A 16589-nucleotide genomic window follows, 5' to 3' on the forward strand; every position below is an offset into this window, starting at 1 on the left:
GCAGGGGCAAGGGATGGGAGGTACTGAGCGTGACTGTCAAGCGACCTGACCAGGCCGGCTCCGGCAAACCCGCCGCAGCCTCATCTCGGACAACCTCCACCTGCCAGCTGCCTTTTCACCTCCACCAAGGCACATGCCCAGGCCAGGATGTTTTTGCCAAACCCAGGCAGGGAAGAACCAATAAAAATCTCCCACTCACCAAAGCACAGCCCTTTCCAAAGCACATGGTCACCAAGAGGCCACAGTTTCTGCCAAGCCCCATGAGAGCAAATGCTCTCTGCAAGCAGTATTCTTTCCAAATCACTGGCTCATAGGATCTGCCTGGCAAAGGAGCCATCATTTCAACCACTTCAGTCAGTTTCAGGGTCAATGAGCTGCCCCCTCACTGCCCTCTGTAAGGTGCACATCTTGCATTCACGCAGACATTTTAAACTACATCACGGGATTGCTGCTATCATCTGTGGGAACAGACCTTGCAAACGGACAAGCCGGCTGCAGGTGTAACGCGCCACTGATACACAGCCCCCCAGGAGAAAACACAGTGGGGACTGGCGAATTGCAGCATCACCCAGACGCAGCTTGTCTACACTCCTGGCAGCACTTGGACTGAGCCCTGGCCAAGGTTTCTCAACTGCAGCACTGTCAACATTTGCGGCCAACTTTTTGCTGTGGGGCCGTCCTGTGCACTGTGGGACACTTAGCACCTCCCCGGCCCCTCTATCCACCAGATGCCAGGAACATCCCCCTCCTCTGGTTGTGACGACGAAGAAAATGTTCCTAGATGTTTCCAGATGTACCCTGGGGGCAAAATCACCCAGAGCTGAGAACCACTGACCTAGGCGATTTGCAAAATATCATTTTTTTAGTAGTGATGTACTTACTTTAATAGCTATTAGGTAAAGACATAAAGATGACAAGCCTGCGACTTCATAGATATTCTAAAGTGATATGAAACTTCCTTTGGGATAAATTTATTAAGGTTAAAAAAAGTGAATTGATTCAAAGAAAAATATTAAGTTAATAGTACACACTGGACACTACTGGCTGGCTTACTCAATACCTTTCCTGACTCCCATCTCCCTTGCTGTCTCCCAACAGAGAGGCATCAAACCAAATGCTCACTTGTCCTGCCTCCCTTGCAGCTAGAGATGGCCCTGGGATCCAGCGCCAGTGGAGGAGATTCGAGCAGAAGTCTGCAGTGCAGGGAGAGGAGCCTCTGGAAAGACTTTTACTTTCCTGAGTAGAGAAGGGACAGGTGAGGCTGATGCAGTCCTCCCCTCTTCCTCTCTTGAACCTAGAGGTGTGTGTTAGAGCTGCAACAGCAATTTAAGGGCCTTGAGAAACAGACAATGGAATCAGCAGAGGTGTCAGCCCTAATGCCACTGGGTTGCTAATCCAATGCCAGCAACTACCAGAGGTACTGAAACTCCTCAGATGTAAAAAAGTACCTGTATGGGCTGCTGGAGGCAGGGTGTTTATTGAAGCCCAGTGCAATCCTAACAAATATGAGGTGAGAGACAGACGTCAGAATCACGAAGACTATACACAAATGACTGAGGAAAAACACAGTGGGGACGAAGGCAGGCTCTGAAGTCAAACTGCTGAGTTTAAATACACCCCTTGCTGCGTAAACCTGGGCACATTTAACTGCACCTCAGTTTCCCCATCTAAAATAAAGAGTTCTGAGAGCACCTACACAGCATTACGGTAGGCCTGAAACAAGGTGTGCACAGTGGGGCTTGGCACACCTCTTGACAGAGTAGACCACAATGCATGCCATTTTACTTACAAAAATAAACTACTCTCACCGAAGTCACACAAGCAAGACAGGGACAAGGCAAAAACTAGAATCGATTTAATTATTGGTTTTTCCACCACTTGAAAAGGATGTGGCTTTTAAAGATTGCTTTAAACACTGTTTTAGAGCTAATGGCAAAGCAAGGAGAGGGGGAAAGACAGGAACCAAAGATTCCTGGAGGACCCAAGCCTGGCTGGTCCAGTTCTCAGTCTCCTCCTGCTCCTTTCTCTCTGCCCTGCTCTTCGAGCTCCAGCACAATGGCCTTCCTCATTAAGCTGGGGCTTCTGCACGTTTTCCCACTGCCTAGAACATTCTTACTGTCTGCTTTTACCTGAGCAGCAGAAACTGCTAAAGGTACTCCAATATCCATGCCCTCATCCCCTAGTAACACAACCTTTAGCTAAGCACCTGCCTGCCCAGAAAGGAAACTACATTTCCCATGCCCCTTTGCAGCTAGATGTGCCATGTGACTAGGTACCGGCCAATGGGATGTGAAGAGCTGTGGGCAACTTCCAGGTTGTGCCCTTCCTCCTCTTTCCTACAGGCAGCACCTGGACATGGAAGTGCACCATCTTGATCCGTGCAGATGATGGGAGCAGAGCAACAAGATAGGAGGGGGCTGGGCCCCTGACCATTTCCTCGGCAGAGCTGTCACATGAGCTGGTATTTTTATGTGAGAAATTAGTTTGAATCTTAAGCCACTATATTTGGGATCTTTGCCACACATGGCCAAATTTATACCATAATATAGGCTACTCACTCAAGTCTCCCCTTTTCTCTCCAACCAGATGAAACCCTCCCTAGCGCACTCACTAAGCACCACATAGCTCCCCTTCAAAACACTTCATGGTTATGATTTTCCATTTGTCCATTTCCCCGACAAGACTGGAGGCTCAACGTGTGTGCAGGGAAGCCTGCTCCTCATACCTTTGGACTCCCAGCATCGAGCCCAGTTAAAGGCTATTAAGGAGACCCTCAGAGACTGTCCAATGAAGGGAGGCAAGCCATGGGACCAATTCACGGGCCTGGGGTTCTGACCCTTAGAGGCTGTACCCCCTGCAAGGGCACCCATAAGGGTCTAAGACACCCACTCACTCAAGTCTTGCCTCATGGCTTCCCCACGACCTACCTGAACACAGAGATTTAGAAAACAAGGCTATCACCAACTTCCTCAAGAAGAAACACTTGTTAGCAAATTGCTTCATTAGGTTCATGTTTACATTTCATCGTCACGTAAATATTTGTTAAGAAAAATAGGTCATGTCCAAGAAGCACTAGTCCATAAAACAAAAGATAAACAGTACATTTTCATAGGATCTCGTTCTTATTTTTTAAAAAATACTATATGTTTAGGATCTGTGAGGAAGAAAGGCTGAAAATTAAAAACACCAATCTGCCGATAGGATTATCTCTAGAAAAGTGAAGGGATGGTGGATTTTTATTTTTTCCTTGTTTCTGTACTGTTTCATTTTATACTTGTACCTCTTACAATATCAAAGAAGAGAATGAGGAGAAAAGAAAAAAAAATCCCTTTAAGTAATCTAACACTACCATGTTTACAGTAACAGAAAACCTGGAACTTCCAATGTACCTGTCAGCAGTTCTCAGGGTTGTCACAGCTCAGCTTCACACGGATGCCGTGATTTAGGTAGTTAAACAAGATTTCCTAATCCTCAACCACAAATCAAACCTGCAGCATGAACCTCCCCACGCACAGCCCAATTTCAGAGCTGAAACCCTATCCTCATCTTATCCAATAGACTCCCGGCACGCCTCACCCGGACCCACGCACCCCACAGACAGACACCCTGTATTGACTGGGCGAATTAACCTGAATTGTCTCACATGCCCAGACGGGTGTCCCTGGGGTCAAGATGTCCGGCTGGGCTCTGTCCGGATCCTGCTAAGGCCTGCATGGCCCAGAGATCACAAGAAGAGAACTGCCACACCAGAAAAGCGCACTCCACTGCCAAGCCACCTCCTCCATGACCCCGGCTAGCACCCTCGGAGCACCTCCGTGCCAGACACCGCACGGAACATCCTCTCCATGGGACCCCTCTTCTTACTCACAAGCCTGTGACATACGCAGCATGATCATGACAGAAACTGAGGCTCCCGGAAGTTAAAGAACTGGCCCAAGGTCCCATGCTGGAAAGTGGCAAGACCAATTTTCCAATCAAGGCACCTGAACCCGGCCTCTTGATACTGCTGTATACCCCCCTTTTCTTTTCTTCTTCTTCTTTTTTATTTTTTTCTTTTCTTTTTTTTTTTTTTAAGCAAAAGGTCGCAGCTTTGTAAGGGCCTCCCTGGCTTTCTTCTGGAGCAGCACCTTTCCCTTGTCCCAGCTTCCCCTCCCCCACCCCATCCCATAGCCCCTTGGGGAATAAAGAGCTGAGCCCTTTCTCCAGCCCCTCCACCCATCAGTTACGCAGTAAAGCCAAGGTGGGCCAGCTCTGCCCCCAGCACCAGGTATGAAGTGGCCAACCCTGACTCCACACATCTCTGCAGAAGAGCCCCGTGATAAACTACAACTGCAGCCCTCAGAGAGACCCTGACAGCACACGTGTCTTTTCTCCAGGATCCTGGGTTAGGAAATCAGGGAGGCCTTAATCAAAGGGCCTCAGATAAGCCATCCTAATTATAACTACCAGGTCACCTTTCTCACCGCCAGATCAGCTCCAGCTTTCTTCCTGCCCACTGGTTCCCAGTTTCACAAGACTGATTGGAGGAATCTGAAAGCTGCCTGAGGTCAAGACACACCCATCATCTGTTCTGAATAACAATAATAATAATGGGTATCCTTAGACCCAGCTAGAATGGCCAGAGACGATTCAGGGCAGCCCATTTTGGAAAACAAATAAGACTGACAGCTAGAGCAAAATCTTTGCCCATATAGTGGGCTATTCATTCTACTCCTAAGAATATATTCTAAGGAAATAAGCCAAGAGGCCCTGTGTCCACATGATATTCTTTACAATGTTTTCTTTAAAAGAAAAAAAAAAAAAAGGAAAAAAACACAGCAATCTAAATGTCAAACCACAAGTAATAATTATGTGAATTATGAATTATAGTCCACCAACACAAGGAACTATTGATTGGACATTTAAAGATAACTACAAAGGTTATGTAGGTACATGGGAAAATTCTCACAGCCACAGTAAATAAAAACATAGGAAACAAACTGGTATGCAATCTACAAGTGCAACCTTGCAAAACTACATACAAATATGAACAAGCACAAATGTTAACGTGCCAATAGACAAACAACAGCCTATAACAAGATATTTAAAATACAGGATAAAGGAGCAAGGTCCCCAGTATGCTAAAAGCCCCTGCAAATTAACATGAAAAAAACAAGCTAGTCTACCCATATCCAAAAAGGACATAAAAAGACACACAGAAGAGAACACACGAATCCCTGTGGAATGCTGCAGGATGCTCAGCTTCTAACCAAAGAGGAAATGTAGATGAAAACATTTTTTATCCATCAAATTAACAAAATGCAGTTGTGTCCAATGCTGGGAAGAATGCAGAGAAATGGGGATTCTGATTTGCTGTCATTGGAAATGAATTTGCTACAATCTTTTTGGAAAAATACCAGCCCATACCTATCAGAAATAAAAATTTACATAATTTTGACCCATGTATAAGGATATTCATTGGAGTACTGTCTACTGAAACAAAAAAAATAGGAACTCAATGCAAGTAATGGTCATTAATAGGGAAATGGCTGAATTAATTATAGCAAATCTGTAAACTGTAATATTATACACCTATCAAAAAGGGTTAGTGAGAGTCTATGTATTAATGTGCATAGCATATTAGGTAAAAAAAAAAAAAGCACAGTAATGATTATAACAACCCACTTTGATTTAAATAAAGTTTGTAAGCGTCTATATGATTATAAAGAAAGGAATGGAAGAATACCTTGGTAATTGATGAGCCCAAAAGAGAAGCATGTCCAGGCTTTATTTAACATCTCTTTATTGTATGTTTTGTCACAAGGAGTATGTATCACTTTTGTAATCAGAACACATGATTAAAGCAGAAAGCATGTGTGAAAATCAGAGTGGAGTGGCCTTTGCATGGTTGGATTATGAGTCAAGCTTTTACACTTTTTATATATAAATAATAGAGAAGTCAAAAACTGTTTAAAATTTAAACACATTTTTAAAACTGGAACAAAACCAAAGCACCTGTGTACTTTGTTCGCCTGATCCAAAACCCCTTAAAATGTAAAATTTAGCTTAACTGGGCAAAAGCCTCTCATATACAGCAAATCAACAGGAGCCCGGGTCAATGCCCAGCTTGCTCAATGTCTGGGCATGCCAGGAGTACAACAGGTGCTTAATAAACACTGGTAGGTCTATTAGTGGGAGTGTAACTGCCGCAGCAACCTGGCAATTAACTATTAAGTTTCAAAATGCATGCACCATCAACCTAGCAATTTCCAGTGGGAAAATGTGTTCTGCTGGGTCATTTACATGTATTTGTATACATGTGCAGAGAAGAGTGCCCAGGAACGTGTCACAGTTCATCACACCAAAAAACTGGGAAGGACCCCAAAAGCCACCACGTGGGGACTGGGTGAATACATGGCTTAGCCATATGTTAGATGAATGTGTGGCTTGTAAAGAAATGTTATTTCCTTTTTCTTCTTATTTACATGGACTTAATATAGAAAGAAAATCAACATTGGTTTTTAAGAAAACAAGATATAGAACAGAATATGAACCTATTTGGGGAGGAAAAAACATATATGCATACATACATACATGCTCACATATGTATGTGCATAGGCTTTCAAAGTTTTCTGGGACCCTCAAGATACTATCCTCACCAATGGCTACTTCTGGGAACCCCTTTGTATTCTTCTAGACCATTCGCTCTTTTTTAAGTAATGGTACCATAAAAACGTTACAGCGCAAGATCTCCCTTGTATCAATCAGCCACATTAATTCAGTAACATCTAGTTTTAAAAGAAGAATTTTCTAGCAACCTACATAAAGTCATCTTAACCACAAAAGAAAGAGCTCCATCATCTGAATAACGAGCCTTGGAGGAGAATCGAGGGCAACTGGGGAACGGGGAATCCCAACTTGGTCTCGCCCTGAAAGGTTTCAGCAAAGGTTCTCAGACACGGATGGGACTCATAAAACAATATAAACTTAATTTCATTTTTACAACCTGAGATCCGCTCAAACATAGAAATGGGTCAGAAGGCCCACGCCTGTGTTGGGGACCAAGTATCGCTCCATTTCCTTGCCAAGCTGCGGGGAGCAACCTCCCTGGAATTTCCAGCCCTTTATCATTACAACAGGGCATGTGGTTTGTGCTTTATGCATTTTGCAGAATGCTCCAGGCAAGATTTTTTTGAGATGGGCTCTGTGGTTCCTTTGAGTTAAACTCCATGATACTGCGACCAAGGTATCACAGGGCCTTTGCATGTGCTCTTCCCTCTCTCTGGGACTCTACTTCCCCAGATCCTTGCATGGCCAGTTTTGCCACCGAGGTCTTAGGTCAAATGTCACCTCCTCCAAAAGGCCTTCTATGGACATCCCTCTATAGTAGCTTGCACTCACCCCAGTTCTTCCCGGTTTATGTCTCTGTAGTACTCACCACCACCTAAAGTCATTTTGGTCATCCCCAGTGTGAGCTCCATGAGAACAAGGCCTGGTCTTATTCACTGCTGAATCCCCAGTGTCTAGAACAGGGGCAGCACATAGTAGATGCTCAATTAATAATAAATTATTGGATGAATTAATGAAAAACGGTATGGGAAGAAGAGAATGGATCCAGGGTCTTAAAAGACTGCACTCAAGTTCTTCATCCTGGGAAAACTTGGGCACGTGATAAATGCTCTCCAAGCAAGTAGTTACCTAAGAAGCCAATAAAAGTAGACTGAGATTCTCAGAAAACAGAGAGAGAGGGAAGGGGAAAGTTCCCTAAAATCTCAATTACCACCTAAGGATTACAGGTGGTAATCTAACGCCACCCTCCCTGGTCATTAACGCCCAATTTCCAGAACTTGGCAACCTTTCCCTGGAGATGCATCCCACAATTAAACCAAGGGGGCACTTAAGCAGAATCTCACATTTGTAATTGTCCACCTCTCCTGGGGCACTTTAAAATGAAGCGGTGAAGCTTCAAAGCTGATCTCTAAAGACAGGTGTTTTCACCGGTGAGACTGAACCATCACACACTCCAACCAGAAGGGGATAAAGGTAGAAAGACACACACAGCCCTCGGTGGACAGAGGCCGCTGCATGTTCCTTCTCTAGCTAATTGGAGTTTAACCTCCTTAATGTCTCATTAAGCTTCTCCAAGGCAACGCCACTAAGCCAATTACGCTGGAAGTGCCACAGCTACAACCTCTTAGGGAAATGCAAGAATGAGGACCAAGGTCCTGCCCAAAATTTCTTCTCCATATTCCTCCACGCTGGTGGCTGTGAGATTTCACCCCCCAGGGGACGTGTGGCAATGCCTGGAGACATTTTTGCTTGTCACGACAGCGGAGGTGCCACTGGCATCTAGTGGGGTGAGGCCTGGGATGCTAGACAGCCCCCACACCACCAAGAATGCTCTGGCCAGGATGTCAGCAGGGCTGAAGTTGAGAAACGGTGCACCACGCCCCGTCCCCAAAATACGGCTTCCCCAAAGGTCCTCATCTGCGAAGAGAGGCCCGCAGCCTTCAAGAGGTCCATGTGGTCCGCACCTCCACTGCGGAGACGCCCCTCGGGTGTCATTGCCAGGCTGGGGCACGCCTGCCTCGGGATGTCCGGGCTCTCGTGAGTCTCCCAATCCATTTATTCACTTTTGTAAAATGCGTGGGCAAGTTTTTACGAGCTAGACTTTTACTGACCATTGAGATCTAATAATGTCTTTGTCTCCGCCAATTGTAAAAAAAAAAAAAAAAAAAAAAAATCTAATAATAAAAGCTAGGTCTTACCTCACCGTGAAAACCTGGAGCCAACATGGCAAATCAGACGCTTGCTTCAAATTCCACAGGCGTCAATGAGTTGGTCCCTCCCCCTCTGCCAATATGACCGGGCCAGGGCCTTCGCGTCACCAAACCAGGAAGTCACATCAGCCCCAGTCACATCACCAAAACGCTGGGCTTGAACTGGGAGATGCCAACTCAAACACCAACAGGTGCCAGGTGGGCTCCACCAGGGAGGGGGCAGACCAGGCGTGAGAAGCACAGCGGGGGGGGGGGGGGAGGGCAACAGACGCCTGGCCTTCAAATGAAAGCCAGGGTGAGGAGGAGTGGGGACCGGGGCAAACTGGGGTGAGGGCCTGTTCTGCAGGGGCAGCCCCAGCTGCCTACCACCGTGGACACAGGCAGGCCCGGTGCTATCGGACCTTCTGATTTTTCAGGAGAAGCCAGAAATCCAGATGTTTCTGTGAAATCTTCCAACCAGCATATATTGGAAATGACGGTAATTCATATAATTAAAGCCAAGCCAGCACTCTGGTGGGCTACCTCTAACCCCCCAGTTTAAAGCTCGTAGTACCTCAGACGCTCAAATTCAAATATTGCCTGAAAACAAACAGCAGCAACTCAACAACAGTGACAGCTGACCGAGCGCGTGCGTGTGGAGCACGGGCACTGGGAGGAGGGGCGTGGGTGAGACGCGGCGCCGCCCTGGCAAGGCAGCGTGCCACGGACCCTGGCGGACTCGGCGGGCCGGAGCAGCCGTGCCAGGCGGGCGGTGGCTACTTCATCCTCACGAAGCCACTCTTCATCCTCATCTGCGGAGAGAGGCGTCCGCCCAGCCCAAAAGCCACCCTAGCGTTTCCCGTCATTCATTCCTTCAACAAATGCAGCTGACCCTGAACAGCACGGGCTGAACTGCACAGGTCCGCTTACCTGCCGATTTTCTTCTGCCTCTGCCACCCCCGACAGCAGGACCGACCCCTCCTCTGCCTCCTCAAGGTGAAGACGAGGATGAAGACCTTTCTAATGACCACTTCCACTTAACAAATAGCAAATACATCTCCTCTTATGGTGTTCTTAACACTTTTTCTCTAGCTTACTTTAAGAATACTGTATATAATACATATAACACACAAAATACATATATTTCAATGGTTTATGTTATCAATAAGGCTTCCAGACAACAGGAGGCTGTTAGTCAAGTTTTGGGGGAGTCAAAAGTTATACATGAATTTTCTACTGTGTGTGTGGGGGGGGTGAGGGGGTTGGCACCCCTAACCCTCACGCTGCCCAAGGGTCCACTGTATTTACCGAGCACCAGGCACGGTTCTAGGTGCTGGGATTACGGCTGTAAACACACACAGGCAAAAATCCCCGTCCCTGTGGAGTTGACCCTTTGGTGGAAGTATACGCAGAGCAGACACGATAGATAAAATATCTGTGTATTAGAAGGCAGTAAGTGCTGGCAGGGGGGATGGCGGATAGGTGGGGAGCAGAGAAATGGGAGCGCAGGGAGGTGGCCGGGGGTCAGGGAAGGGATGCCTGAGGTGACTTCTGACAAGATTTGAAAGTCAGGGAGCACTCTGGGCAGTGGAAACCGCAAGTGCAAAGGCCCCGAGGCAGGTGTGGCAGGAGCACAGTGAGACAGAAGGCAGCAAGGAAGTCAGAGAGGTGATGGAGACACATGCTGCCAGGCCTTGGAGGCCATTAGGAGCCCTTTGGCTTTTACCCTGAGAGAAACACTGTGCCACTGCACAGTTTTAGAACAAGAGGGACAGGCTCCAACTGTGTTTTGTTTTGTTGCGACAGCGTCTTGCTCTGTCACCCAGGTTGGAGGAAGTGGCATTGCTTGAGACTCCTGGCTCAAGCAATCTTCCCACCTCAGGCTCCCACAGTGCTGGGATTACAGGTGTGAGTGAGCCACTGCACCTGGCCTCTGACCTGCATTTTAAGAGTCCCTCTGGCTGCTGGGCTGAAACTAGACTGCAGGGTCAGGGCAGGAGCGGGAGAGCAGCGAAGCAGCTACTGTTCCAATCCCGGAATCACATGGGCCGATGGTTGCTGGGGAGGCCGTGAGAAGCAGGCGGAGTTGGATACATTTCGAAGGCACGGGCAGCAGGATGTGCCGACAGATCAGATACGGAGTGGGAGGGACAGAGGAGTCAAGGCCGATGCGGTCGGTCATTGGCCAGAGTGTCCATGAGGATGGAACTGCCCTGCAGTTAACTGAGATGGGGTGGGCAGGGGAAGGGGAGCCCAGTTCCTCTGGGGACACGGTAAGTTGGAGACACCCATGAGATGCGTGGGTGGAGAGATGGGTTCCTGAAAGTTGAGTCCACAAAGGCAGGGCACCCCGAAGACTGTCACCAAAGGAGCTGGTCCTCAGGGCAGGCAGAACCCAAACCCTGGGAGGGTCTCGGCCAAGTGCTGCGAGGCCAAAGGCAACCTCGGGCACCCTGCTCAGGCCCCTCAAAGCCCACCCGCGCCTCCTCCCAGAGCTGTTCGCCTTTCACTCGGGGCCCTGTCGCCACATCCACGAGGCGGGGTGAGCAGACCCCACCAGTTCCCTTTCAGCTCTCATCATCCGCAAGGCAGTGAGGGGCTCAGATGGACGGGTGGACAAACGGGGGAAGGAGAGAGGAGGGGGAAGAAGGCAAAGGGACGAGTTTGAAAACCACAACAGCACTTGGAGGAGGGGAAAAAACTGGCTCTTCATGGAGTGCTGTGGCGCCGAGGGGAGGAATTAAGGCAGGAATTAGACTGACTCCAAGGCCAGGCCTAACCCCAAGAGGAATTTCTAATAGCTTCTAAGATATTCCTCTTGGCAGCGAAATCAAATATTCAGGGGCTTACTGAGTTGGAGAATGGCACAGAGCATTTCGGGGCAAACAGCCTCAGAACCAACTCGCTGCGACACCTGACAGCAGGTGCAGCAGCAAAAACGAACTAGAGAATTCCAGGCGGTGATGACCACTGACATTTACCCAGTGTTACCTCCGTGCCAGGCAGCAATATGCTAAGCACTTGCCAAGGATTCGTCTGGTTGTCCCTCAAGCCACTGCTATTTGCTGGGTACTGCGCCATCCCACATGGGGAAACTGAGACACACAGAGAAGCAGTGACTCGCTTAAGCTGCAGAGCCAGACTTGAATCCAGGGAATGGGAACACTTGCTCTGAGCCACCACACTACATTGCTGAGGTTTTTCCTCCACTTTTTCATATTTTCCAATTTTTCAACACTGGGCATGAAACACATTCATAAGCATTTTTTTTCAAATTAACTTGTAGGCCAGGCATGGTGGCTCACGCCTGTAATCCTAGCACTCTGGGAAGCCGAGGCAGGAGGATCTCTTGAGGCCAGGAATTTGAGACCAGCCTGAGTAGCATAATGAGACCTCATCTATACAAAAAAAAAAAAAAAAATAGAAAACTTAGCCGGGTGTGGTGGCATAAGCTTGTAGCCCCAGCTACTCGGGTGGCTGAGGCAGGAGGATCACTGGAGCCCAGGAGTTTGAGGTTGTAATGAGCTGTGATGATGCCACTGCACTCCAGCCTGGGTGACAGAGTGAAGCTCTGTCTCAAAAAAAAAAAAAAAAAAAATTAATTTGCAAATCTCTTCACTTATAAAGTCTTAAGAACATGAAAAGTAAAACAAAAAATTAACTTGCAAAGAAAGGCCCATTTTCCAGCCATCATTGAAATAGCCACAAAACAGCCCCTCCTGCCAGCCTCTCACCCCCAATGGAAAAAGAAAGCCCAGTGCAGCAGAACCCAGCCCCTGTTTTCCACGTAAATAACAAAGTTCCTCTTTTCTCATCCAGAGCATTGCCTGGGTACAGGTGATAAGTCAACAGAACCCTCACCGTGGACCATTTCCACATTCTGGTTTTTCCGGACATTTCCTGGGGCTCAGAGGCAGGCTGACCCAGGAACAAAGCCCAGACAGAGTCACACGAGGCCCAATAACCTTGATTTCTAAGCACATGACCTTGGTCACAAAAGGAGCCAGGCAGGATTGGGGTGGGCAGACTCCACTAGCTGAAGAAAAAGTGTGACCAAAGGAAGGACAAGGAACTTGAAACACACATCATCTTTGGAAAGAATAAGAACCATTGTTGATCTCTGTGCAGGGCACAGGCTGAGCTGCTTACAAAGATTAACTTATTCATTCTTCACAACCACCTTAGGAGGTTGAGTTAGTTTTTGGCCCCTGCCCCATTTCACAGATGAGGAAACTGAGGCACAGGGAAGCAGAGTGGCTTACTCAAGGTCACACAGTCTGTCCTGGCCTTGAGCACGCTCCCTTTGAAAACACAGAAGCCACTTGCTTTCTATAAATTACAGTCGGATTCTCCTGCTCATGCTTCAGCTGCCTGCTCTCAAATTCTGGTTCCAGGACACCCCCAGAAACTGGAGCATCCAGCAGGTCCAGCAATCCAGAGGGAGGAGGGACAGAGGACATATGCAAGGCCAAAAAGATTGGGGGACAACAGGGGGACTTGCCAGAGATAAAGGTCAACATCCCCAAGCAAAACCCAAACCACCTGGGTTGGGTTTTCTAGACTTTTCCCTGCTTTCCTACACTGGGCATGAAACATATTAAAAAGCATTTTTTAAAAATTAACTCACAAATCTTATATCACAGAGTCCTTGGAAGGAGGGAAAAAACCACATCTGGACTTCTTGGATTAGTTTAAGTTAAATAAACAAAGGGCACCCCAAACATACTCATTAGCCACCAACAGCCAGTTGCCATCAATAAAATACATCCTGATACAAAATCTCATTTATGGTCACCTATTTTTCTCCTCCCCTTAATTTAGGAGTAGAAAATAAACAAGGAAATACTCCAGAATTCACTGCAATGCTAGCCCAGATCACCCACATGGATCCTTGCAAAAATAATCTTCTTGTTACTCGATCTGGTACAGGCAGAAGATCCACAGGTTTTCCTCTCTGCTAAAGAGGGCCCACCTGCGGAGAGGCTCCAATCATCCCTGAATGCACAGCTTCTGTGCTATTTATAGATCTGGAGTAAATCTCTGAGCCCACTGGCCTACAAATGGGAGGCATTTAAGTGGGGTTGGTGGTTCAACGAAATGATATCCCTCAAAAATAAAGCATTCCAGTAGGGGCCCTGCAGAAGTGACTTTCCAACATTCCAAATGCAGCCTTCAAGGAAAGAACCACACACAGGACAAGAGTGTATTCTGGGATGCTAGTCACCAGCTCCTAAGAGCCAAGGGTGTTTCCCCTGATGCCTAAGCAGAAGGGAGAAAATGACCGTGTCCAGATTTGCCTACTGTGTTTACCAATAATCAAAATAGCATGACACAGAAGTGCCCTCCTGGAACAAAGGGACAAATCGCATTAGAGTGAGGCTAAAACCCACAACACCGGGGATGAGACCACAGAAAGTGGACTCTGGACACCCAGCCAGATTGGGCACTCAACATTTCAGAAGAAAATCTGCAGGGGTAGACCTCTAAGACATCCCCAGAGAGGAGCCTCAGGTGTTACAGGGGTGCGAGGGCACAACCACGGGTACCAGGGTCCCAGGCACCCTCAGCTGCACCCCAAACGCGACATGAAGGTGGGGCGGGACACGTCCTTCTTCCCAGGCCCGCCCCCCGCCCTCCTCCCCTGTTCCCCCAAACTTCCCCCGGATTATTTAGGAAGAAAGAGAAAGACAAAGGTAGGTAACCGCAGGGGAGTAACGTGGATGTAAAACTGCTGGAGGGGGGCACTCAGTGGCAAGTCCCTTCCCACACTCTGAGCCCCTCCCAGGTCACCCCCTGGGCAATGGGGTGTTTTTGCGAAAGGGGGCACCCCAGCCTACGAAGATGGGCGAACAGAAGCAGGAGACGCTTCCCTCTCCTGCCCCCGTCTCCAGCGTCCCCTTCCTGGGAAGGCTGTCTGTAGCCGGAGGGAACCCCGGAGCAGGCAGGCCTCCTCCCCGGGCTCCGGCCCCTGACCCCCGCTCCGAACCCCAGGGCTGGGCACATGTCCCCCGCACGCCCTGCTCCCCGGGAACTGAGTCCCCCAAGTTTCCGCCCCATCCGCTGTGCCCCCGAAGGGGCCGGGCCGCGAGCGTGGGGGTGCGAGCCCCGGCCGGCTGCCGAAGTGGGACCCGGACGCCCCGGGAGGCTGCGGCCCGGCGCTCCCCGCAGGCGGCCTCCCTCCCCGCCGCCGGCCCCCGCTCCCCGCCGGCCCCCGCGGCCCGCGGCCGCCCAGCACGTACCCAGACGGGGTCGGAGCCATCGGCGCTGCAGAAGCCCCGGAGCGCCATGCGGCCGGCGCGGGCACCGAGGGCGGCACCGGGCGGCGGGCGGACGGGCCCGGCTGCTGGCGGCGGCGGCGGCGGCGGCGGGAGGGCGGCGCGGGGGGCGGGGAGCCGGGGCCGCAACGCCGCCTGGTTGGCCGGCGCGTCACGGCGGAGCGGCGGCCCCGCCCCGCCCGGGCCCGGCTCCGCGCGCGCAGCGCGGCGTGGGCAGCGGCGTGGGCAGCGGGCGGCTGCACCCACCCCGGCCCCGGCGCCGCCAGGGGCCCTGCGGCGCCCGTCCGCGCCCCCCGCGCGGCCCCCGCGCGCCCCCGCCGCCGTCCCTCCGGGGCCCCCGCGCGCACCCCCACCCCGGCGCCAGCGCCCGCCGCCGGCCGCAGGTCCCACGGGCCGGGGAGGGTCGCGCGCCCTGCAGAGGCCGCGGCGATCTTTGCGTCAGACCCCGGGTCAGGCCCGTTTTGAAATCCTGTTGGGGAAAATCACGCGAGCCGCCCCCTGCGCGCCTGGAGGGGGCCAGCGCCTTAGCTGTGTCCTCAGTCGATCTCTCTGTTACTCCCCGTTCGTGATGGAGGAAAACCAGGTGCAGACAGGTGGAGTGGTTTTCCAGGGTCACTTGGCTAACAACCAGCAGGGCCGGGATTTGAACCGAGGTAGCTGACTCCAAAGCTGACACAGACAGGAGGAGGTGGCTACTCGTGATAGTCTACCCTTTCCAGATGGGGAAACTGAGGTTCAGAGAAGGTGAAGTGACTTGCCCAAGGTCACACAGTGTAGCAAGGAGTGGAAGTGGATTCAAACCCGTGACTCCAGAGCACTCATGGCTGGAGGGCTGCCACCTCCATCCCAAAAAGCTGTTGCCCTCACAGTGTGTGCAAAGCGCCTCCACTTCTCACCTTCAGGAAACAACCAGGTTATTGATTCTAACCTCAGAGGTAGTGACACTGAGGCCTAGAGACATAATAATTAGCAGGCATTCACAGTCAGGCAGCTTCTTAGCTGTGTTCTTAGCAATTTATGTGAATTAATTCTTGTAATCCTTAAAGCCCCATGAGATAAGTGCTATTACTATCCCCATTTTGCAGATGAGGAAACTGAGGCCAGGAGAGAGAGAGAATAATTTGTCAGTGATTATTTAGATGGTAAGTGACTAAACGAAACTTTGAACCCAGATAGTCTGGGGGGGGGGGTTGGAAATCCATGGTGCTAACCATTGCGCCATGTTGCCTCAGAACTGTTCAATACACAGGCAGCCACACAGGAGCTGAGCGTCTCAGCTTTCACTGGGACACCAGCAATGCCTTGCCTTTCTCCTCTGCTCTTTAATCCCCTGCCTGATGTGTGGATTCCATAACACATGCACACACGCAACAGCTGCACCAAAATGAAACAGGAACAGTGAATGTGAGACCCTCCAAAGGACCTAGTGAGGGAAGGAGGGTGGGAGACAGGATTGTTTTCTGTGATTTATTTTTATGGGCTCAGGTCCTCCTCACAGTGAGTGAGTTTCTAAAGGGTAATTACTTTCAGGTCATAATGCTCATTGTGCTGGTGCTTGGATATTTCTACAGCCAAC

At 49.8% G+C, this 16589-nt stretch overlaps 1 protein-coding gene across 1 annotated transcript in view; it reads right to left on the reverse strand.

The window, feature by feature from the left end:
• The window catches only part of ABCC1 (ATP binding cassette subfamily C member 1 (ABCC1 blood group)), a 115870-nt gene extending 100768 nt beyond the window's left edge, over positions 1-15102 (reverse strand). Inside the window, exon 1 of the mRNA XM_020281636.2 lies at positions 14978-15102. Coding sequence (XP_020137225.1) covers positions 14978-15025 — 48 coding nt within the window. The 5' untranslated portion in view covers positions 15026-15102. The remainder of the gene's footprint in view (positions 1-14977) is intronic.
• Positions 15103-16589: the final 1487 nt, after the last annotated feature.

Source organism: Microcebus murinus, chromosome 19 (assembly GCF_040939455.1).
Source record: "Microcebus murinus isolate Inina chromosome 19, M.murinus_Inina_mat1.0, whole genome shotgun sequence".
Classification (NCBI taxonomy): domain Eukaryota; kingdom Metazoa; phylum Chordata; class Mammalia; order Primates; family Cheirogaleidae; genus Microcebus; species Microcebus murinus.